At 30.4% G+C, this 26,650-nt stretch overlaps 1 protein-coding gene across 3 annotated transcripts in view; it reads left to right on the forward strand.

Moving 5' to 3' along the window:
* LOC147812654 (disco-interacting protein 2 homolog A-like) overlaps positions 1–26,650 on the forward strand; it is an 86,497-nt gene that overhangs the window by 55,329 nt on the left and 4,518 nt on the right. For all 3 annotated transcript variants that reach the window (XM_087161978.1, XM_087161980.1, XM_087161979.1), the window contains 5 exons: positions 1,944–2,073; positions 3,405–3,467; positions 11,387–11,487; positions 18,138–18,193; positions 24,194–24,253. In XM_087161978.1, coding sequence (XP_087018104.1) covers positions 1,944–2,073; positions 3,405–3,467; positions 11,387–11,487; positions 18,138–18,158 — 315 coding nt within the window. In that variant the 3' untranslated portion in view covers positions 18,159–18,193; positions 24,194–24,253. The remainder of the gene's footprint in view (positions 1–1,943; positions 2,074–3,404; positions 3,468–11,386; positions 11,488–18,137; positions 18,194–24,193; positions 24,254–26,650) is intronic.

Here is a 26,650-nt window from a genome sequence, read left to right on the forward strand (position 1 = left end):
GTAAAAAGATAAAACCAGGTAAGAGAGAAAATTAGAATTATTTCTACTGTACCTTTTCCATGCGTAGCGTTTTTTAAAAGTTCTTAATGGTGCTTATTTACGATTTTCGTTTTTTTAAAAGCAATTAAAACTGCTTTTTTCATGAGGTAATTTTAAAAAGTGCTGAACTTTCCCTTCTCGAGGATTTTTTTCTTCTTTACCATGTTGCTTTTCGCTGCGTATTATGTAAAAGCGTGGTTTTCACATTGTTCTATTCAACGTTTTCACAATTCATTCAGCCACAATTCGTTTCGGCATGCTATTTGTCCGTAGCGTCTTTTTATGGTGGCTAATATAATCAAGAAAAGAGTTCTTTGTCTGAAACTAATTATTATGATCATGTAAAGTCTTTGAAAATTCATTTGCATATAGTGCTTAAAAATATTTTTTGAGTGCTTAAAAAAAGTACTTTAAAGATGCTTATTTTTTGTTGGGAGATTTGGCTACGCATCCTGCAATATGCATAGGGAATTTTTTTTCTTAGATTTGAGTGGAAACCCTGGTAAAGTTTTGAAATTTTTACTAGCAATAGTTTAGAGAAAAAAGATTTGAATATACAGTGTTATATTTTGAAAAAGCATTATTTTTTTAGTTTAAAGATGGTTTCCGAAAATGGTTTCTAATGTGAACAGTTACCTACTTATGCTTTATATTGTTTCAAGCTGGTGTTACGTAAATGCTGCTTGTCTTTTTTTCACTAGCACATGAAGTACACATCTGTACAGTTTTTATTAAAAAGAAATTAATCTTAAATACAAAAGTATGGTTGAAAGCAATAGATAGGGTAAAAGTTAACTGTCGGTTCTGCCCTGTTAAATAGGTCACATTAAGGTTTCAGTTCATTTAAACTAACAATGTGTGGATTTGTAGCTTAATGGTTAGGCTATCCTCTTTCAGCAGTTGTGTGTGTGGGGGGGGGTCAATTTTCAGATGAGCATTTGATTTTTATCTCTAGATTTCTGTTCTGAGATCCATTTGGTATATTTTATTCAGTTTATATAATATTTTAATTTAAATTATTTAAAAATAAATTTAAAATTCCAAAAGCAAAAAATACTAAGTATTTAATTTGTCAAAATATATGGATTATTTTTCTTTTAAATTGTCGTTTAAAATTTTTTGATAAAATAACTGAATTTTTTTCAATCTTATAATAAATAATTTAAACTATTATTAAATTTAATTATGAAAATGTAGACAAAAGTATGTTGGACTAGTTTTAAAAAAAAGGGAAGCTATTTATTACATAACTAGAAAATCATTCTATTAAAAATTAAAAATTTATTTCGAATGCATTCTGATTATTTGAAATTCAATGGATTATAGTTAAGTAATAAATAGTCCCTTTTATCTTTTTTAAACAAGCGTGATAATATAGTTTTGTTTAGATTTTCATAATTAAGTTTAATGAGAACTTAAATTTATTATAAATTTAAAAAAATCTAGTTATTAAAACATATTTATTACAACTTTTTTAAAAAAATATAATCCTTAGGTTTTTAATTAAAAATATTGAATATCGATTCATTTTTTTGTTCTTATAAATTTTAAGTTTTTAAAAAAAATATTTAAATTCAAAAATAACTTATAAATTGAATAAAATATAATAAAAAAATATGCACTTGCGAAATGATAGTTGATAAATTCTTTCTCCTCAGCTGTGATACAAACCCCCGACCTCTCTTGTATAACTTGAACAGACAAGCATTTACACTACAAACCATAATGAGCTGGAAAGTTTGTTAGTTTAAGATTAACTGAAACTATGATGAGGCATATTTTAACCTAGGGGCAGAGCTGGCAGCTAATTTTTACCCTGTCTAAGGTTTTCAACTATGCTCTTTAAATGTTCCACATGATCAAAATAGCTCCCTTTCATTTCTCATCAACGCATTTTTTTTAAGGTATGTCAATTTCTATCGTTGGTTTGGAAAAAACTTTGCATCAATACACATTTAGAACCTTCAGAATTGCCCTTCGATATCAAAAGTGTGCCCGTGGCTACTCAACCTTTGATAGAAGATAAGAAAGCTGGTAAATTTCTTTAAAATGGAATTTAAGTGTGTTTATTATGTGTATGCAGGGTATCTGAGCACCTGGAAAGTCATGAGAAATCATGGAAACTCATGAAGTTCGTTATTGAACAAAATTTGTCATGAAATGTCATGATTTTATCTATTTTTTTAAAGAAAATCATGTAAAGTCATGGTTTTTGGTCACCGAAAAAATCTAATTTTTGAAATGGAATTTACCCCCACCCTTCTCCAATTTTACGGTGTTGTGAATATCTGAATTTGTAACAAAATCCCTACGAACAGTCATATTTTATTAAATCATAAAATGTTTTCATCATGTTCTTTGAAAATTATGGCATTTGAAAAAGAAAACAGATGATTGTGCTCCGGAAAAATCCATATTTTCGGATTTTTCGGTAAACGCGATCTGGAAGTTTACGGAAATCCAAGGTTCAAAATTCAAAAATTTCAAGAAATTGTTGATCACATTTATGCATAAAAAATTATGTTTTATTTAGAAATATTAGAACTCGAATTTATACTTGGCATCACTTTCATTTGTAAGTATTCTTTCTGGTAGAATAATAAATGTGATTATGGATAAAAGTAAACTTACACATAATTATACATTTAAATTATGCTGCATATAATTTATTTAGAATTTCATGTTTTGAAAATAACAATGATTTAAATGTATAAAGACGTTAATTTTTTGAAATATGTAATTAATGATTTAATTAGAAAAATTTTCAGGATTTTTGAGTTGGGCTCACAATCACCCCTTAAAAAATGAAAGAAAAAACATAATTTCTTGAGCGAATTATCTTTTTAACTTCTGTGATTACAGAATTCTTGTTATTATTACATTTTTTATGTTATCAATTCAAAATTCTAACTGAAGCAAGCCAGTCATTGACGATTTTTTTTTATTCCGAGATGAGAGCAGAAAAATTATGAGTCTTTTCTTTCCGATGAGCAAGAAAAGTATCTTTAGAATATAATTCTGCAGAAAAAGAAAAAGAAAAAAAATATTTGCTTTTTATATTTTTTTCAGCTATTTCATTGTTTCAACTCTTTCAATTATCTGTTTTATTAAATTTGAAATCTATAAATATGAAGATGCAGAGCATAACAGTTTTGGCTATACCTACAATTTCAAATAATGTTATTGTAATGCTTTTTTAAATTTATTGCTGCGTTTTTTTTTTCGGAGAAAATAGTAACTTGGTTAAGTCATGATAAACTCTTCCAATTAGTCATGGACAGCCATGAATTTGAAAGTCTAAAATGTTGCAGATATCCTGTCTATGTAAGTATGATTATTTGATATTGTTGATTTGTTATTTTCAGATGTTCCCATCATTGGGAAGTCCAAAGATAAAGTTGCTGCTTCACGTCAAGATAGATTTGCAGGTGAGGTATTTATCCTTTTCTTTATTTAGTTTAACACTATTTTTTGAAGGTCTTGTCCCAAAAGCCGCAGTGCCTTAAATTTTATACTGCATGTGAAACATTCTCCGGTTAATCCGACATTTGTGCCCTTCTCCTTTATTGAATTATTATTTCCACAGCAAGTGATGCTGAAAAAGTTAGTTAATTTGTTTTTAAATAACAATTAATAATTCTGCATACAGCTTGATGTTTATTTTGGCAGCCTACTGCTTCGTAGGAAATAGCTGTCTAGTTTGTTTTCCAGATAAAAATTGTGTTTTTCTAGAGCGTCTGGAGTGCATGGTTTCTAAGCTCAATTTAAAGCATATGCCAGTGCACCGGTGTAGCAGCTATCATCTTTGATGCATCGGAGCTCTGATTAAGCGGCCAACATGAAAAGACGCACGCCATGTAGCGTTATAAGGGTTTAACTTTTATTTTTTCTGTTTTTATTGTACTTTTTAACGGAACATTTCAGGTAACCAATTGATTTATTATGATTTCGTTTAATGTATATTGATATATAAACCTGTCATAATGGGTATATATGTTATGGACAACTTAAAACTTGAGTGTGTAATAATATCGTAATAAAAAATGAGATTTTTGAAATCTCATTGAAAAGTTGTAATAATTGCTTAAGAGTCATTAAGATTTACGATAAAATCAGAAAAAACTCGTGACGAAGTTATTATTTAAAATCTCGTGGAAAAGCGTAGAAATAACTATTTGAAAAAAAATCCGTCATTTTAACGATAAAGCTTACAAAGAAAGTGTAGTGAAATAAGATTATTTGAATGCGTGATTCAACTTCAGGATTAATAATATTATCACATTAAAAGTTTCAAGATTTTTAAAACTTTGCGAAAATACGTTGTTATAACTGCCGAATAATCCAGAGATATTCGATGAAATCGACAGAAGTAAATCGCGTCAAAAAATGATTAATCAAATATGCGATAGATAACTGATTAGACAAAAAATCGTATTAAACGTTTCGGGATTTTAAAAAATGTAACGACATAGGTAGAGTTGTAACTGACGAAAGAAGGATCGAAACGTCACTTGGATTTACGATGTAAAAAATTTTTTTTTTAAAAAAGCTAGTTTAGAAATGATTACTAAAATTTAAAGTTCGTGTATCGTACTATCGTGTTAAAAATATTGGGTTTCTTTTAGCCGCGCAGAATTCCATACAATGACCACACAAAAGAGATCTAGAAATAAAATAGATTTACTATAGAATCTGTCAAAATTGAGCACGTCAAAAAATGATAACTCATAAAGAGCAATATAAAATTTTCAATATTTTTATAAAAACATTTTGGAAGAAATTTTTTTTTGCATACCTGCCATGTCTCCTGTATTTCATTACTGTTTCCTGTATACCCGTATATTCTCAAATTTCTCCTTATTTGTTGAAGAAATTTTTTTTGAAAAATTGGCGATAAAATATTGGCTGGTGGAAAAATACTAATCTCATTCCTCAACAGATAGTGCTATTTCCGGTACTGCAGTATGTTGAGTGTTAATAGTTTAAGTAGTTATAACTAATGGTTTAAAAAATCTTCTTTAGTATAATATTTATATACATATTTTTTACTTTACTAAATGTAAGTGTTTATATTCAGGGTTCTGTTTAGAAGAAATTTGGGTCCTTTAACGGACCCTTCACAAAATATCTTTTCATAAAAACGGACCCTTCACAAAATATCTTTTCATAAAAACGGACCCTTCACAAAATATTTTAACTTAAAAACGGACCCTTCACAAAATGATTTTTCTTTTAATCGGACCCTTCACAAATTTGTTTATCTTCATTATTATTTTGTTAATCGAATAAACCCTTTACTGGGCAGAAAACAAGAAAGATGGATGTAAACGAATTAAGTTTTGTCTTCGACAGACGATTCTTCCATTATTCGTCCGAAATTAATATTCTGCGTTCAGCAGTATAGGCTAAATACCAAAACTTTGTATGTTGCATCTCTAATTTAGAAGCAGCAATTGTTTATTTTTTAAAATTTAACTTTTTTAATTATAATTTTACAGTGTTGAGCATAATCTTGTACGTCTTTACAATTTAAAAACTCCTTGAAAAAAATTTTTTTTGCAATAACGGACCCTATTTGCACAAATTCATAAAAGCGGACCCTGCTTGAAAGAATGTGAGTAATTTTTTCACAATTTCACGAAAAACGGACCTTTCCCAAAATGTCTGGACAGACCCCTGTTTATATTGTAAAATAAATTGTTCCTGCGTCTAATTATGCAGTGATTTCTGTCACAAAAAAAAAATTTCTTGTTTTTTAATTCAAAAATTATCTCAAATATTTATTTGTCCCCTTTGTCACAATTTTTCTTTTAATTTTTTTTATTCATTGCGTAAAAAACCTTTTAACTTAATAACTGGTTTCTACAATAAAGTTTATTATTACAATCATTTTATGTTATATATTTGAAAAAAGAGTTTTCAAATTTTAAATTTACTCATATAACAGAGAGGACAAAACTTTATGTTCCCTCAATTACACAAAATTGAGAGGTTGACCATTAAAAATTAACTCTCGGAATGTAAACAAGTGCTAATGAATCCTGATTCAACTAGTTTAAACCAGTTCCTCCACTATTAAAGCCCACTTTTTATACAAAGCTGTGCCATTTTTATTTGTTAGTGTGTTTAGTTTACAGTTAAAAGTTTTTTAAGTGAGTAATCAATAGGGAAAAACAGCCGCGGAAAGAATCAGAGAATATGGAACTAGATTTTCAGTTTCCAAGAAATACAAATCCAGTGTAAAATAAAATTGTTGAGAATTTCATTATTCAAAATTAAGTAGAATTCTAACTGACATGAAACTTATAAATAGATTATTGCAAATAAAACATGTAAGAGAAAAAAAGACGTTCAGAAATCCATATTTCTGTTCAAATACTCTATAATCCAGATATGCAAAGGTTTCGTGAACTCGAAAAATGTTAATCTCTTTTTTTAATGTTACTCAATCTTCTGGAGAATACAAAATGCTGCATATTACAGAAAACAAATTATGGCAATCAACGCTAATAAAAAAATTGTAACTGTAAAGCGAGAAAAAAATAGAAAAATATAGTCCCCAAATATCAAGTAAATTAAATGAATTTACTAAATAGAGGGGAAATAGTAAAAAGAATATACAAATACCTTACGTAATTTGCATCTATATTTATTAATTATTTTGGAACAAATTATCAGCATTTGATGTTAGCTTACATAATATACTAAAAAAAACTGCTATAAAAAATACTAAAGTCTACATTTATAAGAAAATTGAAATGGCAAAATAAAAAAAAACGCAAGAAATAGAAAAAAATATATATCATAATTACCACTTACTGCGAAATAATAAAGATAGCGAGGAATAAAACAAAAACAATATATATACAGGTATAAAAACGATACTAGCGGATAAAACCTTACAACGGACCACAGTTGGCCCGCTGGCCGTAGTTTACAGTGTTTTGGACAGTTATGAATGAAGCAAAAGAGAAAGAGGAAAATGGATCGTTTTGAATTCAAAAGCAAAATTTTATTTCTCCATATTATCTAGGAAAAAATGGAGATAAGAAAATAAAATCATCAAAAATGCTCTTAAAAAATAACGCGTCGTAATAAAAACATATTCGATAGAAATAAAAAATTTCACAAAAAGAATAACAGGAAAAAAAACAGTTCTAAAAATCTCAGTTTTCCATATTACTACAATTTTGGGAAAAACTAGCCATAAAAGAAAAAAAATTATACCAGAAACAGTTAGAAAAAACCAGCTTCATTGAATAAACAGAGATAATTAAAAAATTATAAAAAAAGAGAAAATTGAAAAAAATAATTCTTAAATTCTTAAAACAAAACTAAAAGGCGCAAATTTTAGAAAAAAGTGATGATAGAAAAAGTTTATCAAAATTAGACCTAAAAAATGCGCCTGAATAAAATCGCCCGTTAAAAACAACGTTAAAATCGCCCGTTAAAAACGAATAGAAAAATTTTTTTGAATTCTGAAAAAAAAACTTTATCACTGAAAATCACAGTTTTTCGTATTGCCGCAAGTGGAGAGGATAAAAAAAAATAGTTTTCTTCATCATTAAAATCTTATTTAGTAATCTTGTGACGTTTACGAATGAGAGAATAGGTGGGAGACCGGGATTTCCTGGTTGGTAGAGCATTGGTAGAGACTTCCCGTGTAGTGACTGGTGCACGTTAAATCTGTCGGGTCACAAAATCCTCCATGTTTCCATAACAAATCATACTTCTGCTGAAATAGATCGTTATCAGGTTCAGGTCAAAATTATGATCTGTGTATGTATGAATGGGTTAATCCTTTAAACGGGCAGTGTCTGAAGTCGCCTTCTTGCCGTAGATGGAGTCCCTGAAAAACAAAAAGCTCACCCTCTGCTTCGCTTGGTTTCACCCAGCATGCTTGCTGGTATAGACAAGTGGCATTCGAAACAACAATATGTGGATGTAAGTTTTGGTAGCATCTTTCAGGCGTAATACTAGATTGATGGGATTATGATTAGTGGGATTATGAAAATTTTCGTTCGGAAGACAATTGTTCGATGGGCTAATTTGTGGAGGTGAAATTGAAACTTTTTGTTTCTAGGTAAAAATTAAGATAAACTTTGCTTCGCTTGCTTTTGGTTGGTTCTTTTAAATTGCTGTAATGGGCAAACATTTGAGTGCGAAATTTAGGATTGTAGTTTCTAAATAAAAAATTAGCTGAAATTTGTTTCAATCAAAGCTAATTTTGTGGGTGGGCAAACAAAACTTTACGTTGGTCATATAATTTTCTTGAAAGGAAAAATGCTTGGGAGTTTAAGTTTATACTTGTTGTTTATCGATCAGGAATCAGCTTAGAGTGTTTTGACCATACCTTTTGTAATTGAAGAGTTTTTCAAAATTTAAACATTAGTCTCTATGCCAGAGATTCTCAACCACTGTGCCGCGGCACTTTTGTGTGCCGCCAAATATTAGAAATGATACAGTAAAAATTATAATGTTTTTTTTTATTATGAGTAAAGTTTAAATTAAAGAAAAGTGTACACACACACACACACACACACACATATATATGTGTGTATGTGTGTGTGTATATATAATACCGGTGTATCCACACCGATATTTTTTAGTTAATTAAGAGTCAAAACAGCATGATTAACGAGTCCAGTTTCGGCATAATCTTTTATTTTACTAAACGATGGTGAAATAGCAGTTTCAATCCTCTCCAGCCGGAGAGGGATAGAGACAGAGTATCAGTCAGATCTGACGGAGTGTAGTTTGTAAGCATGAAATACCAAAAAGCACGCAAAAATCATTACTCCTCTGTTTTATACGATAATTAAACTGTGTGAAGAGGTCAGTCATATTGCCTTCCTTGTGTATTCTTACGCCTCATCAAATTATTTATTACTCATAGAAAATCGTTTAATCCTTCTTTATATGGAAGTGAGAGATCTTAAAATAACTTGTCTTTTGAAATATAAATCTAATTATTATTCATTGGTATGTTTTCAACCTTGAAGTCCATATATATATATATATATATATATATATATATATATATATATATATATATATATATATATATATATATATATATATATATATATATATATATATATATATATATATATATATATATATATATATATATATATATATATATATATATATATATATATAAAGTTCAAAAAGAAGAATAACACAATGGAAAATTATAGACATATGAAAAAAAGGTGGTGGGAAATAATAAGTAAAAAAAATAACAAACAACATTTTATAAAAAAAAAATGAAAAAACTGGAAAAAAAAAGATATAATCACAATTTTAAAAAATGTTGTAAGAGCTAATCATTAAAGTCAGATATGCAATTAATAAACAAATTAACGAAAGATAACTAACTAAAATTAAGCTAATAATTAATAATTAGCAAAAAAGCTAGTTAACAAGAAATCACAAAATAATAACAGTTAATAATTATAGAAAACAAGCTAACAATTATTAAAAAAATAAATAACTGTTACTAACTAATGAAAAATTGGTCGAAAGAAATAACTAATCCCTTAATAAATGTGCTTTTGTAGTACATATTATTTTATTTCACATTCAAAATTATTATCACAAACTATTTAACACAGTGTAAAATAGGTAATTAAACAACTTTTAATCTAATTTTTTTCATTGTGTGCCGTCAAATTTCGAAATCGTTAAAAGTGTGCCGCAACAAAAAAAAAGGTTGAGAATCATTGCTCTGTATCACTTAGAAACACTTATTTTGTTTATGTTTTATTCACATAAAGGTCCATGTAAGTCTTAATTATTGCAATCTGTTAACATATATAAAAGAAACTCTAATTGCAACTTATTTCATGTATTAAATACATTGCTTACATTTCTGTTCTAATTTTATATATAATTTTTAAAAATAATTATCAAACATCTAAGTGTTAAAGACAATTCCTTTTTTTTTACAAGATTGCAAATTTCTGGTATGTTGGGAGTATATGTCGTTTGCGGAAAAAGAAGCCTAAGATAAAAGCTTTTGAAATTTAAAAAGCATAAAAAAATATCAAGTCTCCAAAATTTTTCATTCAAACGGTTACAGAGTGGGAGACTGCTAACTTATTGATTCCAATGCATATGATGTCCGTTAATCTTAAAATTTCTAGCTTTATGGTATATTTGAGACAAACATTTTCATCATGTTTTATTTTTTAAAATACTCTTGAAAAAAATATGTTGATTTTTTTAAAAAAAATTTTCATGTTTTTTTCTGGTTATAAGTATTGTTTTTTAAAAGAAAACTTTAATATGTAAGAAAAATATTATGAAAGAAATGAATATCTATTAATGTCCATCAATTAATGTCCTTCTTCACTACTGTTGTATAAATAGAGCCCCTGATTTTTGTAAAATTTTAGGGGTTCAAAAATTCGATATATACAATTTGATATATGGTATTTTAATTATTCTACTCATGTGTGTTTCTTTAAAAGACAACACCTTAAGCGTCCCTTTAATTAATAAGTACTGGTCTCATGACTTAGACCTAGTCATATTTAGTTAGTTTTGATGATTGTTACATTTGTGTTTGGTGCAGCATGACCAATTCTAATTCTTCTGTCATTAAGTTTTACATATATTGTAATCCATAAAAAAATAGTTGGTATTATCGCCTATATGGACTTTTATTTTATTTAACAATTTTTTAATTTTTATTTTCACCTTTATTGAATGCATTGTATCATATTTCATACATTCAATGCTTTGTGTTACTTTCATAAGTAAGGGGAAAATTTTCTTGTGGAGTAAGATTAAAAATATACACTAAGTGCAAGTGCAGAAAAAAAATTCCGTACTTTTTAACTATTAAAATTCTTTTATGAGTCTGGACTTTTCAACTTTATTCGATGTTCAATCTTTTTTCCATATTCAAAAGGTAGTTTTCAAGTGCTTACTGTAATCAACTTGAAGAAAATAGTGAATGAACTATGAAGTATTCGATATAATCACTTTACTATTCCACAAATGTGCAAGAAGTGCCTGACTGCATCAGAAATGTATAAAAACTGTGTTTTGTTTCAAAAAGTTAGTTTTCAGTTCATACATCATTTAATCCCTCTCCTAGAAACAAAAATGGTTTATATTTCTCAGAAAATATTCGTTTATACAATGAAATTTATTAAATTTTTATTACTGTTGTTTTTTGTTATTGAATTGGCAGATGTTAAATTAGTTGGATTATACAAAGTCTTTTTTTTTAGAGTATAGAAGTTTTGCCATCAGCGATTTACCTAAGTGTTTTTAATTTTGTGTTAAAAAGCAAGTTGTTTTGTGTACTTATATTGCAACTTATAATGTCTTTCAGTACTTGGAACATTGAGTAACACATTAAAGTACTTAGTTAAGGATTGTGATCCAAATAGTGGGGAACAAGATGATGAAGAAGGCTATGAAGATGAATATGTAGTGAGTATTCTTATTTATCTTAAAATGATGGCTCAAGGAATGACTCTATAACAGTTGTGTATATTCCATTTTGCTGCTATGATGGTGTGTGTATGAATTTTCTATGGAGTGTCTGAACAATATACAGTCAAACCCCGCTATAGTGAACACGGTTTATAGTGAACTCCCGGATATAGTGTTCGGTCCCGTGCCTTGCTATACCCGTATAATGTTATTTTTTGTGGATATAGTGAACCAAAAAAGCGATGAAATTTGATATAATGAACTTTTTTCTGTCTTCGACTGATTTTTTTCTTCATTTTTTTGTAATAATTTCGAAATTTCTACTTCAAAATAAATACATATACCGATTTTTAAAACCATCTATAGTGGAGAAGGTAGCCATAAGCATTTTTTTCTTGTTTGCTTCTTTTATCTTACTTTCCCATCCCTAAACAAATCAAGTAGATGTTTCCAATCCAGGCAGATGATGCACCTGTAAGGTGTCAGTGGGATCAATATGCATTTTCTGTCAGAGGGAATGAGTAATTATTCATTATTGGTCAAAGAGTTGGACACTAATACGTGTTGATAAGGCCCTCATTTCAACTCCTTTTTGCACTCAGTGCAGTTAAAGAAAGTCTGCAAACAAGTGTCTCAAATTTAACTATGGCGAGCAGTAAACGCAAAATGTTCTCCATTGATGATAAAATGGGCATAGTCAGAAAAATTGAAAATGGATGTAATCAAGCTGATATTTGCAAGGAATATAAACTATCCAAATCTACAGTTCGTAACATATGGAAAAGTAGGCAATTAACAACTTCTGCTCATGAAAAAAATTTAAATGGCAGAAAAAAGTTGAGAAAAGCAGATCACAAGGATATTGAAGAAGCATTACTGAAGTGGTTCAGCATTCAAAGAAGCCGCAATCTTCCAGTATCTGGACAAATGTCGATGAATTTGCTAAGCGATTTTATGAGATTACTTTATGTGCTTGCTCGAATGGCAGATTAGACAAGTTTAAAAAGTGGACTAACAGAAATTCAGGAAAAATTATCTGAGAGTCGGGAAATGTTTCCATATCTGATGTTGAGGAATGCTCAACAGCTAAAGATTACTAATTATTTTTTTTTGTACGCAGGACGAAGAGTAATAAAAAATAACAAATTTTTTGCTACTATGTAATATTTTTCAGTCATTTATTTGAATAACGTGTAATAAAAGGGAGGAGTTTGGGAACCATTAGTGAAATTGCCCGCATAACGGATATAGTGAACCAAAATTTCGGTTCCTTGAAGGTTCACTATAGCGGGGTTTGACTGTATATCTATGCACATAAGTTAAAAATGAACAGAAAATATGGAAAATATTAAAGATTAATGAAAAGTAAAGAAGAAAAAATAATGGAATAAATTAAAAAAAAATTTTTTTAATCTAAATTTTATAGGAATGAATTGGTTACGAGTCTTATTAATATTGGATGAGCTATTTGTTTCGAATCTCACGCCTAATTTGACTGATTTTTTGAAGAAAAAATAATGAATATCGCTTCATCAGCTCACACGATTATGTCCGCAAAAATAGCAGATAGCACTCCTTTTTGAGGATATAATTGTGTGAGCTGATGAAGAGGCTATATCCTTTTTGTTTTCCGGATTTTAAATACAGTCAAACGCCGCTATAGTGAACCTTCAAGGGACCGAAATTTTGGTTCACTATAACCGGGAGTTCACTATATCTGTTATGCGGGCAATTTCACTAATGGTTCCCAAATTCCTCCCTTTTATTACACGTTATTCAAATAAATGACTGAAAAATATTATGCAGTCGCAAAAAATGTGTTATTTTTCATTTCTTCGTCTTGCGTACAAAAAAAAATTAATAATCTTTAGCTGATGAGCAATCCTCAACATCAGATATGGAAACACTTCCCGACTCTCAACTAATTTTTCCTGAATTTCCGTTATTCCGCTTTTTAAACCTGCAATTCGAGCACATAAAAGTAGTCTCATAAAATCGCTTAGCAAATTCATCGACATTTGTCCAGATACTGGAAGATTGCGGCCTCTTTGAATGCTGAACCACTTCAGTAATGCTTCTTCAACATCCTTGTGATCTGCTTTTCTTAACTTTTTTCTGCCATCTAAATTTTTTTCATGAGCAAAAATTAAATGCCCATTTTTCCATATGTTACGAACTGCAGATTTGGATAGTTTATATTCCCTGCAAATATCAGCTTGATTGCATCCATTTTCAATTTTTCTGATTATGCTCATTTTACCATCAATGGAGAGTTTTACGTTTACTGCTCACCATAGTTAAATTTGAGACACTTGTTTGCAGGCTTTTTTTAACTGAGCTGAGAGCAAAAAGGAGATGAAATGAAAGTCTTATCAACACAGATTAGTGACCAACCCTTTGACCAGTAATGAATAATTACTCATTCCCTTTGACAGAAAATACATATTGATCCCACTGATACCTTACAGGTGCATCATTTGCCTGGGTTGGAAACATCTGTTTGGTTTGTTTAGGGATGGGAAAGGGAAATAAAAGAAGCAAACAATAAAAAATGCTTATCGCTACATTCCTCTATATAGCTGGTTCTAAAAATCAGTATATGTATTTATTTTGAAGTAGAAATTTCAAAATTATTACAAAAAAATTTTTAATAAAATCAGTTGATCACTGAAAAAAGTTCATTATATCCAACTTCCTCACTTTTTTGGTTCACTATATCCACATAAAATAACATTATACATGTATAGCAAGGCACGGGACCGAACATTTTGTTCACTATATCCGGGAGTTCACTATAAACCGTGTTCACTATAGCGGGGTTTGACTGTATATATATATTTTTTTAAATATTTTATTGTAATAATTTCTCCTCTTCTCTTTTCATCAATCTTTAATATTTTCCCTGCTTTCTCTATATTTTCCACTTATTTTATGAGTTCTATATAATTGCAGCTTATGCGCAGCAAATAAAACTTATTCGTTTTCTTAATTTCTTTCGTTTTTTTTCTTTTTATCATTTTGTCTTTATTGGGCTATTTATACGTATGTATAGATGTTTAAAAGATAAAAATGCGAAGAAAAATATGTTTTAAGAAGGAAAACATCATTAAATAAATTTTAAAAAGAAATTAAAAGACAGAAAATAAAATAATGAAAAGATATAATTTTGTCATCAGCTCACATGATTATATCTGTAAATGACAGTATTTTATTGTATTAATATAGCCAAAGCAAAACAAAACTTTTTTGTCTTGTTATTGTAATTCATCTCCAAGTAGAATTTGTCAGTTGAAATTTTGACAATTGATTAAACTAGATGAGGTGCGGGGGTGATTGTCATCTAGATATACTCCAGATTTCAGGGTTTTTCGTATCATCCCTCCAGGTCTAAACACTAGGAGCAGGACATGTGATTTTTTCAGGGAATTTTCGCATATCTGGAGCCCATTGATTTTGAGAAACTTGTATTGTCCATAAAAGTTTTCCTGGTGGGAGTGCTAGTTTTGTTAAAGCAGCGTATGCTCTAACAATTTTGTGAAGTGAGCCTATGTTCTGAGGCGAAATTTCTTTCTAGATTAAAAGTTTGTGAAAGCTTGTTTTAGCCATGTTTTTTCCTGGTTGGGATATGACATCCGTCGTTGAACAGCCAATCCAATTTTAAGTTTAAGACTACTAATGTTCAACTCTGTAGCCTTGTAATTTTGAACCAATCCAGAAGAAAGGGACACTCTTGGACCAGCACCCCCAGAGGTTTTGAATTGTTATGGGAACATGGAGGATTTTGTGACTTGACAGATTTAACGTGCGTCAATCACCATTTACTACAAGGGGAGTTTTCGGCCGGTGGGGATTGAACCCACAACCTTTTGGACATGGACCCAGTGCCCTACCAACCAGGTTATCCCGGCTAGGTGGGATATTGAAATTTTTTGTTGTGCCAACAATTTTCTACAATTTTGGGCAACATTTTATAGTTTTTATGCAGCTAAAACTTATTTTGGTCATAATTTTTTTTTTATTTTTGGTTGGGCTAACAAGACTGTTAGGATAACTATTTCCTACAATGGATGGATATTTGAAAGCATTATTCCAAAATTTTAAAGCAAAAGTTATCTTACTCTTATTTTTTCTATAACCTAATTTTGGTTGATGGGATAATGAAAATTTCCGTTGGGATGACAATTTTGTTCAATGAGGTAATTTCTGGAGGTGAAATTAAAACTTGCGTTTTCTAGGTGAAAATTAAGGTAAATTTTGCGTTGATTGTTCTTAGAGTCCTGCAGTGGACTGATCGTAAGGACTTGGCTCCCAGTAGAGCACCGAAGTCAAGCATCACAGGCTGCGGTCAGTAAGTGGGTGGTTGACCACTTTAATCAGTCTGCGTAGGGACCGAGGGTGTGCGGTATTGGTACTCGTTAAACTGTTCTACTGTAAAGTGCTCGACTTTGCGTGCAGGTCGTTGAGCAACCGAAGCGGGGGTGCCATCTCCTCTGCAGAGGATCGAAATTGTGATAGCTTGTCTTCGGATCATCCTCGGAAATGTTTCCCAGACCGTCGCCTATAGCCCATTGGCAGCTCTAGTGTGACGTAAATGAACTAAATTCTGCGTCTTACAAGAAACAAATTATGGCAATCAACGCTTATAAAAAATTGTAACGATGAAGAGAGAAAAAACTATCATAGTTTTCCCTAAATATTAAGTAAATTAAATTAATAGAAATTACTAATTATCTGGAAAAAAGTAAGAGGAATATACAAATACTTTACTTAATTTTCGTCTATATTTATTAAGCATTTTTGAGCAAATTATCAACGTTTCATGTTAGCTTACATAACATACTAAAAAACAGTACGATTAAAAAAAAAAGTTTACATTTATTGAAGTAGATAGAAACAAAAAATTACAACTAAAGAATTAAAAAAAAAGAAAAAAACGATTCTAAAAATCTCAGTTTTTCATATTACCACAATTTCAGGAAAAACTAGCCATAAAAGATTAAAATTCTAGTATAAACAGTTAAAAAAACAGCGTCATTATATAAACAGACATAATAAAAAAATTAAGGAAAAAGAAAAAATGGAAAAAAATAATTCTTAATTCTTAAAACAAAACTTTAAAAGTAAAAAATTTTAGAAAAAAGCGATGATAGAAAAAGTTTATCAAAAATAAGACCTAAAAAATGCGCTTGAATAAAATCACCGTTGAAAGTAGTAATTTAGAATTTAATTCTAATAAAAAAAAAATTTATAATTCTCTAAAGAAACCTTTATCACTGTAAATCTCGCTTTTTCGTATTACCGCAAGTGGGGAGGATTAAAAAAAGAATAGTTTTATTCCTCATTAAATTTTTTTTATGTAATCTTGTAACGTTTACGAATGAAGTTGATAGAGCGTTGAACTAGGGCTCGAAATACCGCCCGTCCTCGGCGGTCAAAAATTCCCAGCGGACAACGAATTACTCGAATCCGACGCCCGCGTGGACGGCCATTTTCCCGTTAATGTTCGTGACACATTTTCAAATTTTATTATCTTGGAAGAGTCTAGCGCCTCACTTCTAAAATGACCCTCTAATCTAGAAATCCCGTTAATTCCTTCGTCAGACCAAATGCACATACTCACGTAATCGGTAAACAAGAGAAAAGTTGCTTGTGATTGTGCATTTGTACTTCTAACGATGAGCTTACAAAAAAAACACAATACGTACTGGTCTTAAGCAAAAAGCGTTAAACGCAATCATGAATATCTACCTAAATGGAAAACCGATTTCAGATTTCTGTGCAGAAACCCCTGTAAATCATTGGAGAGTAATAAATAAGAGAAAATTATATTTTTATTTATTTAGAAGCTACGGGTTAGTTTCAAAGGAGGACGGGTACATTATTGGACAAGCCGTCCTCGGGGACGGGTAAAATTTCTGAGTTTTTTCGAGCCCTGAACCCATGTCCAAGTGATCGTGAATTCGATTCCTAACCACCAAAGGCTCCCCGTGCAGTGAATGGTGACTAGTGCACGTTAAATCTGACGGGTCACAGAATCCTCCATGTTTCCTTAACAAATCATCCTTCTAGAGGAACTGAATTGGAAATATAGTTCTCTGGTTCAGGTCAAAATTATGATCAGTAGATGTATGAATGGATCCACCCTTCAAACGGGCTTCGACGTGTGTGTCTGAAGTCGCATTCTTGATCATAAATGGCTCCCTGTGCTTTAAAATTCGTTTAGTTTCACCCAGCAGGCTTTCTGGTATACGCGCTTTGCATTAGATACAAAACCAACAAGATAGCTTGGAATGAAAATTTCGGTGAAAATAGCATCTCTCTTGCGTTATTACAAGAAGTCGAAATCATTGGTTTTGGAGCACATGGCGCAATTTTGGCGAAAAAAAGCTCCAGGGGCAGGCATTCGTTCCATCGCCATATTTTATATATTCAGTTTCCCTATGGCGACTGATCCTTATGTTTAGAGGGCTAACTTTGATTGACAGAGGTATGGAAAAAAATTGAACGCATATAGCAGTTTTGTAATGAAATTTTTCTTCGAACAAATAAATAATAGTGACTACATATTCATATGTGTTGCAAATTTATTATTATTTTAAAAGGCTGATATTTTATTCATATCTTATTGATTACTTTGCATTTTATAGGACAGGATGTTGTCTTTATAATGGAGAGTAGTATTTTGGGATTCATCATAGATCTGGTAAGAATTACATTCTAGAACTTCAATATATTTTCGGACCGTTCAATTATTACGAAAGCACCTAAAATCAGAAAGGGATTCGCTCACTTTTTCGAGCAGAGTTTGAGAAAGATTATGAGCGATGTCTTATAAAGAAAATTGAAATTATTTCGTGCTCAAATTTACTAATATATCATAACTTACATATGTTATGAATATTTCAAATGCATCTTGTATTTATATAACGTGTAAATTTGGTTTAAAGGTGCGACAAATAAGCCCCCTGACAGTTCCTACACTCTTCAGATTTCTAACTCTGTCCCTAATTATGAGCATTGTTAACATGCGGCACTAAAATCCCATTATTTTTATAGTTTGTACTCCAGGAGTTGGCACTTGGTTCCGCCTTCTTCGCGTGGTATCCGGCGATACTAATTCGCTTTTTTTTGGGAGAGGGTTGTAAACAATCCTGAAAAAGGTTGCTATTTTGGCGATAATATGACAAAAATATTTCTTTCGCAATCTTTATGTGCATTTTTTTCACATTGATATTTCATAAATTTGATGATATTTCTCTCTTTCGAGTGAATAGTTTGACCTTTTTGATATAATAGCAGAGTACAATAATAACGTATAATAGCAGAGGATAAAGCGAATTAAGTGACTGAAAAAGAATTCGATGTTTGCGTTTGGGCACGCTTTAAGGGTCGTTTCAATTTCAAGCGCGGTAATGTTTCTCCTCTTACTCCCACGCGAAAATTAACTCTCCATCCGAAGAGATAGAACTAAGTGCCAACTCCTGGTGAACGAACTGTAGTTCGGATCACAAGTTTACTACAATCGACTTTCGTTGTAGTGAAAATTTCCGTTGGGATGACAATTTTTTTAATGGGTGAGTTTTGGAGGTAAAATAGAAACTTCCTGCTTCTTGGTATAAAAATTAAGGTAAACTTAGCTTTGATTGTTTTTGGAATCCTTCAGTGGTCTGATCGTAAAGACACGGGTCCCAGTAGAACACCGAAGTCAAGCATCTCTGGCTGCGGTCACTAAGCAGGTAGGTGACCACTTTGATCAGCCTACGTAGGGACTGAGGGGGCACGGTACCGGTTCTCGTTAAACTGTTCTGCCGAAGAGTGCACGACTTCATGTGCAGGTCGTTGAGCTACCAAATCAGGGGAGTCACCCTCTCTGCAGAGGATCAAAATTGCGATGGCATGTCTTCGGATCATTCTCAGGGATGTTTCCCAGACCGTCACCAATAGCCCATTACGCAGCTCTAGTGCAGCGTTAAATAAGTACCTACCTTGTTTTTGGATTATTCCTATAATTTTCAATAATGGGAAAACATTTGAGCGCGAAATTCAAGATTGAAGTTTCTAAATAATAAATTGGCTGAAATTTGTTTTAGTTAAAACTAATTTTGCAGATGTTTTTTTAATTGTTGTTTTTATAATTTTATCGCTAACAAATATTTACGTTAATGTTATGATTTCGATGAAGGGACAAATGCGTAGAGGTGAAATTTCAACACGTAGTTTATTGATCAGGAATCAGTTAAAGCATGTTTTGACCATAACTTTTTTATTTGATAATTTTGCAAAATTCAAGTTTTAGTTTCTATGCTATAAAATAGCTAAAGTTTTCCTTACTTTTGTTGGATGAGATTACGTTACTTTTTGGTGCTAACGTGTGTTAACGAATTTGTACAATGCGCTGACATTTGGAGGCAAAATTCTAGCTTGCGATTTTTAGAACATAAGTTAGCTATAACTTGTTTTGCTTAGCTGACAATCTTAGGTTATCGTAGACTTGTCATAAAAGTGCTCATGTAATCTAATTCTTACAGTATTTGTTTTCAAACATATAAATTATACCAGTAGACGAATATTAATTATGCAAATCAACGGTACTAAATTTATTAATCATTTTTTTTATTTAAAATCCTTTTAAAATAATAATTACTTCATATGAAATCTAATTGTTTCCCATACATTTTACAAAATAGATTGTTTTTATGATGAGATTAAGTTACGTAATAGAATTGATAGGTATTTTGTAAGACCGATAGTTTTATTGAGAATTTCAACTTCATGCTATATCAATTTTTATCTTTTTACAAATATAACGAAAACTTCAAAATTTATTTTTTCTGACAAAGAGGGAGGAAGATAACGAGCAATGCTTATGGAAGATATAAAATTTCCCCTCATTTTTACAGACTAACGACCTACTGCAATGAGCTAATGTTATACACTTGCCGCCGGGCTGACCATTGGAAGTTTTCGTGGTTTTCTTCTCCATGTAACGCAAATGTTGGCTAATTCCATCAAAAATTTCTTCACTAAGACTAATTTGTCCCAATGCTTGATCGGATATTGTAGCTGAGACTGGTAGTGAATTCAATGTTCAATGCCGGGCTTTAATATAAAATTGAGCTAATGTTTTAAGGTAAAATATTAACTTATGCTTTATAGGTCAAAAGTTATCTAAAACTTATTTTGACAAGAACCATTTTGTCACTTATCGCGGGCTGACGTTTGACGATAAAATACAAATTTATTGTTTTATGTTTAAGTGGTATAGGTTCTTGTCTAGTTTATAGGTTTTGTGATTTTTTTTTTTTTTTTGCGAAAAAGAATAACTAAAGCACTGTTCCCTATTATATATTATACCCCTAAACCAAATATTCGATTTGTACATTGGATACCGAAAACTATCCAAACAATTTTATCCTTCTTAGAAAAATATATATATAGTTGATTCTGTAGATTGCGTGATTGCCATTATTTAAAAATTGAAATATGAAATGTACGATAGAAATTTTCTTTAAAAATCTGTAGAATTTTATCTAAAGGTAAAATTATTTTTAAACTCCTTAACATTAGTATACATTACAAATGAGAAAAATAGTCTTCATATATTAAATATTCGTTTATTAAGACCTGTTAATAGAATGTCACTATATTATAAACCACAAGGTTGATAAATTTATTAAATTACCAGTATTTATATGTTTATCATTTTATAAAGAAAAGATTTGGGATAATATAGCAACAAGTTACTTTATTTTTTTCCAAATGTGACATTTCTGCATACCCTCCAACTTATGAGGATTTTGAAAATAATTCTTTCTAGTGGTAGCGAACCAAAGTAGAAATTTTTAAAGCAAATGGATCTCTCATAAAACTTTTATCAGAACTTAAGAATCTAGCCATATGGTCTGCACTTTTATAAGTAATAGTGGACAAGTTACGCTAAAATTAATTTTTTTTTAATATTGCTACCGTCTGAAAAGAAGATTTCTGAAACTACGGAAATTCCGTAGCAGTTGGAGGGTATGTTTCTGCATCAAACTGTTCCTATTAATTGTTTGGAAAGATTCTTTCAACATATTTCCCGAAGTTCCATTTAATGACAAAAAATATCAAATATATCTTTTCATCTACACAGAAAACCGCAAACGTTACATCGCGAGAAAAACCATGAAAACCTTTTATGATTAGCCCAACGGTAAAGTGATTTAAAACATGACCTATTTACAGGGATGATATTTTATTTAAAATTTCTGGTCGGTGGAAGCCGGGAGTAGAACCCATATAAACCAGTCATCGAACCCAAGAAACCAAGAGGAAATTCTTTTTTTTTTTTTTTGCTGAGCCAACGTGTCTCCTTTTACAATTTTATTTTATAACCATCGTTGTACAATCGACCCAATGTTGAACTTACGAACTAACTCATGATCCGGTCTGCCACTGCGGATACTTTACTCCAGCACTGTCATCGATGCGAGCTAGGTCGAATCGACTAGCCATCACCGGGATTCGAACCTTGTTCACCTCATTGGAAGGCCAGCACTCTATCCCCTGAACCATCACGGCATTAAAACTTACATATTGCCTTTAAATATATCAACTGTGCAATTTTCCTATTAATTTCAACAGGCCGTGAATAACTGGAACTGTGAGTAACAATTAAGTATAAAACTATACTTCGCAAGAGCTTAAAGTTGGCCAACATGAAATATAATTAATTTATTAGATCTTAGGGTCAGCCACTTAGCAAAGCAAAAATTCTCAACGCCCTTTAAAAAAAGAAGTATTTGAATTCTTTTTTGCAAATTGTTTACTAGATTTGATATGATAATTTTTTTTATACTGTTAAGTGTTATTAACTAATTAATTATCTCACGTAAACATTAATTTCGTGGCTAATTGTTCCTTACTATAAGGCTATACATTTTTAACAAAAAATTGCACAACAGTTTGTTTTTCAAAAAAAGATAAAAGCGTTGAAATTCAGAAGTAAATCCTATTCGGTTGCGAAGAAATATTTACAAAAGTTGAAGTATTTGGGACGTTTTCGTTTTGTAAATTTTTCTCTAAGGCCATATTGAGAAGACAAAATTTAGCTTGATCATTAATTTTTTTTCTCCAATGCTCACCTTGATAATGGCCTAGCTCATACAGGCACCTGGCAGATTTGTTGGCTACTCTTTCATGGGTACCTTATTAGGTGGGCCAACATTGCTCCTTCAGTAAGGACCGATAGTACAGAGAAGGAAAGAACTTCCATGCCTTGTCCGTGATTCGAACCCATAACCTCTCTGATGCAACGGCAATTCCCTAACTCTTACACAGGCCGGTCGGCGCTTGATCTTTAAATAACGTAAATAAAAATTGCAATTTCTAATTCTTTTCAAAATAACGTGGTTCTAGAAAATAAACCTACTTTAAGTAATAAAAAGCTACTTTAAGTAATAATTAGGTTCAATGTGATGTCAAAGTCATAAACTCAGCTAATACGGTGAAATGCAGGAATTTTAAACTTTTTCATTTTTTTTAAATGATTCCGTCTTTGAAATGTTTGATACCTTCTTTTTTCATGATATAAATCGTTAGGATAAAATAAGTACAAAAGCAACTAAAAATTTACCATGGAAAATAATATTTGGAGAATAATATCTCCATAATGAACCATCTTTAGAAATAAAAAAGAAAATATTTTGATTTACTCGTATATGAAGACATATACAAATAAAGTATTGTTTTTTTTTTTTTTTTCAATTTTTGGCCCCTTCCTCTCCCCCCTCACTCCTAGTCACAAAAATCAAGCAAATCTTATCCTATGATTACGTAAGAAAGTAACAACAGACCACCTGGATCTAACTTTGAGTTTTCCTGAAATAATATAATTTTAGCTGAAAGCATTAGGTAGGGTATTTCAATTGATTTTATAAAAGTTTGGGAAGAATATTCTTTAGAAATATTTCCTGATTTTCCTGAAATGGTTATAAATGGTAACATAAAAGCGATTTGTGTCCAACTTTTTCCTTATTCGTACTGAACTTCTGTCTTAAATGTGAAGTAATTTTAATTGTAATTTTCCCTCAATCATTGTTCTACTTTTTATTATTTTTTTTAATTTTAAAAAGGGTGTGATTTAAATGCCTTACGTAGGCGTTGCTCGTTTCCCGCGTGCTACTTGTCACAAAAAAGAAAGTAAATCACAAATCTACATCCCTCTTATGTCATAAAGTTTGAAAGGTCCCTATGAAGCCAGGATGAGTCAGGGGATAGAGCGTTCGCCTTTCAGTGAGATGAACCGGGGATCGATCCCGGCGATGACTGGTCGATACGAACTCCGCATCCCGCTTGCACCGACCACTGTGCTGACGTGATATATCCTCAGTGGTAGACAGATCGTGGGTTAGATTCCCCTTGCCGTCTGGCTAACCGTGGGAGGTTCTCGTGTTCTTCCTCTCCATATGACGCAAATGGGGGTTTGTTCCATCAGAGTCTTCCAACAAGGCAAATTTCTCCCAATACTTGATCCAGGAGTTTCCTTGTCTTCTGGATTGGGTTCGAAATTACGAGGCTATGGAATTGAACATTTGTATTCGTAAACCCAAAAATTGAGTCGGCTGTTCAACGACGGTTATAAAATAAAATATAAAATAGAAAGGTTTCTATAGTGTTGCATAAATATTTATATAATTTTAACCAATGTGTCGTGTTTTTTCAGGTTTTGAACACTATATGGTATACAAATCCATCCAAGAGTCGATGTCTTAGATTATTAAAGGTAAGTCAGAAGAATTTAATCTTCCTATTAACCAGCGTTTATATAAGTTTTCAAAAAAATAAAAAGAATACGCAATAAAAATATATATTAATAGCGAACATAATTTCGTATACATAAAAGAAATTACATTTAAGACTTGCCACATATCTGAAAAGGAGACAACATATATTAACGATATAAAAAAACTGTATTTTTAGTCAAGAAAATGTATGAGGCTTTCTAATTATGTTAAAACCATTTTTTTAAAAAACAAGAAATTTCATAACGGAAAAAAGCCACGATATAAGCAGATTAAAATAATTATTTTTTTTGCTGAAAGCATTTAATATCTTGACGTAGACTTAAGAAAAATAGGTTAAAAAAACTTTAATCAATGAATTATAAATAACAATTGTAACTTTATCGTCGTAATGGGGAATAAGGTTTTCTAATAATGATAATAAAACCATTTCGTGATTCATCCCCTGTAGTATTAAATAATTTAAGTTTTATTGAAATGTCTCGATAAAAAATGGTACATTCTCCAATTAAAATAAAGCTGTTTCTAAATAAATTGCAGTGTAGCGAATAATAAAATTAATTGAACTTAATACTATCATAATTGTCCTAAAATGCGATAAAAAATAAAGATAAAATCTTGTTTATAAATAAGCAGAAGTCATTTTGTCGTATCTTCGAATATGGGTTAATTTTGCGTGAAAAATGATCAATGAATTTCAGATGCAAACGTCTTACTACATTGTCTAAATAATAAATGATGCGTAATCAAAGTATGAAGTTAAGCGTACAATTAAATAAAGAATAAAATTTAATATTAAGCGCTAAATAAAAATTGCATACAACAAATGCATAAAACATAAAGTAAAGCGAAAATATAAGGTGTAAAATATTTAATGAAGTAAAAAGAAAGCTTAATATGAAGTAATACTTAATACATTGAGTAGCAATTGTAACAGAGAATAAAGAAGAGTAAAGTTTGAAGTATCAGGGAAATTTAAAGCGTAATATATGAAGTATAAGATAAAGTGTTACGTAAAGAGTGAGATATAAAGTGAAGCAAAAAATAAATTTAAAAAAGAGTCACGCGTAAGTAACTGAAAGCGCAAAATATGAAACTAAAGCTTAAAGTAAAAAGGGGATGGTAAAAATCTGAAAGAATAAAAAGGGAAATATAGAAAAAAAAGTAAAGCATAGTAGAAAGTATATCGTAAAGTAATGTGTAAAACATAAAGAAACTCGTAAAACGAATAAAGTGTAAACTCAAGTAAAGCGTGTAATATATAGTAAAAGTGTAAAAAAACGCGTTAAATATAAAATAAAATAGAGAATAATATAAAGCAGAAGATATAAAAAAAAACAGCAATGTGTAAAAAATGAAATAAAGTAAATATTGAACTATAAAGCAAAGCGTTAGGTAGAAAGTATATTATATTTTTGAAATATAATAAAGAGGAAAGTGTAAAGTAAAGAAGACACTAAAATATAATATAGTAAAAAGTACAGCTTAGTTTAAAACAAAGTATTAAGTAAAACAAAATGTGGTATATAAATTAAATCATAAAATGTAAAGTAAAGAAAGCAGCTAGTAAAGTAAAAAGCGGAAAGCATAATGTGAAAATTGTGTACACTAAAATGTAAGCGTAGAGTTAAATGTAAAGTAAGATGCGTGTCAGGTAGAAAGTATAGTTAACGATAGAGTATAAATTATAGTGTAAATTAAAGTATAATGTAAGACTAAGTTTTGACTAGTCTAGTCTAATTTTGACTGAAACTAATGTAAGACCAAGATTAAACCAAGTTTAAAATTACGTGTAAAATATAAAGTTTAAAGTAAAGAGTAAAATATAAAGAGAAAAGTAAAGTAAACTAAAGCAGAAGGTCAAATAAAACGTGAAGTATAATTTACAGCTTAAGATATAAAGTGAAGCGTAAAATTAAGTGAAGTGTAAAATGTAAAGTAAAACGAGAAATATAAACTATAATGTAAAGTATAAAGTCAAGTGCAAAATTTAGCGTAAAGTCTGAAGAGTAATGTGAAACATATGAAAATATAAAACCATACATAAAAGTTCAGTAATAAGTAAAGAGATTGAAGAAAATATTAAGTAAACTGAATGAGTTAAAATAAATTTAAATTAAAATGTTATTGAATTGTCTTAAACCTGTAATGTTTGGCTTCATGGAAATTTTTTATAAGTATGTGAAGGAGTCAGTCATTTTTTTTCTCATCGTAGAGAGTCGATGCTATTGGAATAATAAAGAAGACAGAGATATTGAAATATGAAAGAATAATTTAAGGTAGATATTTGATAAGAACTATCAAGGTAATTTCAATACCACTTGTTGAATACTTTGACTTGAAATATGAAACGATTCATCTTTCGACTAACAAGTCTT

Source organism: Parasteatoda tepidariorum, chromosome 4, assembly GCF_982258835.1.
Source record: "Parasteatoda tepidariorum strain Cologne lab strain chromosome 4, Ptep-v5.0, whole genome shotgun sequence".
NCBI classification, from domain to species: domain Eukaryota; kingdom Metazoa; phylum Arthropoda; class Arachnida; order Araneae; family Theridiidae; genus Parasteatoda; species Parasteatoda tepidariorum.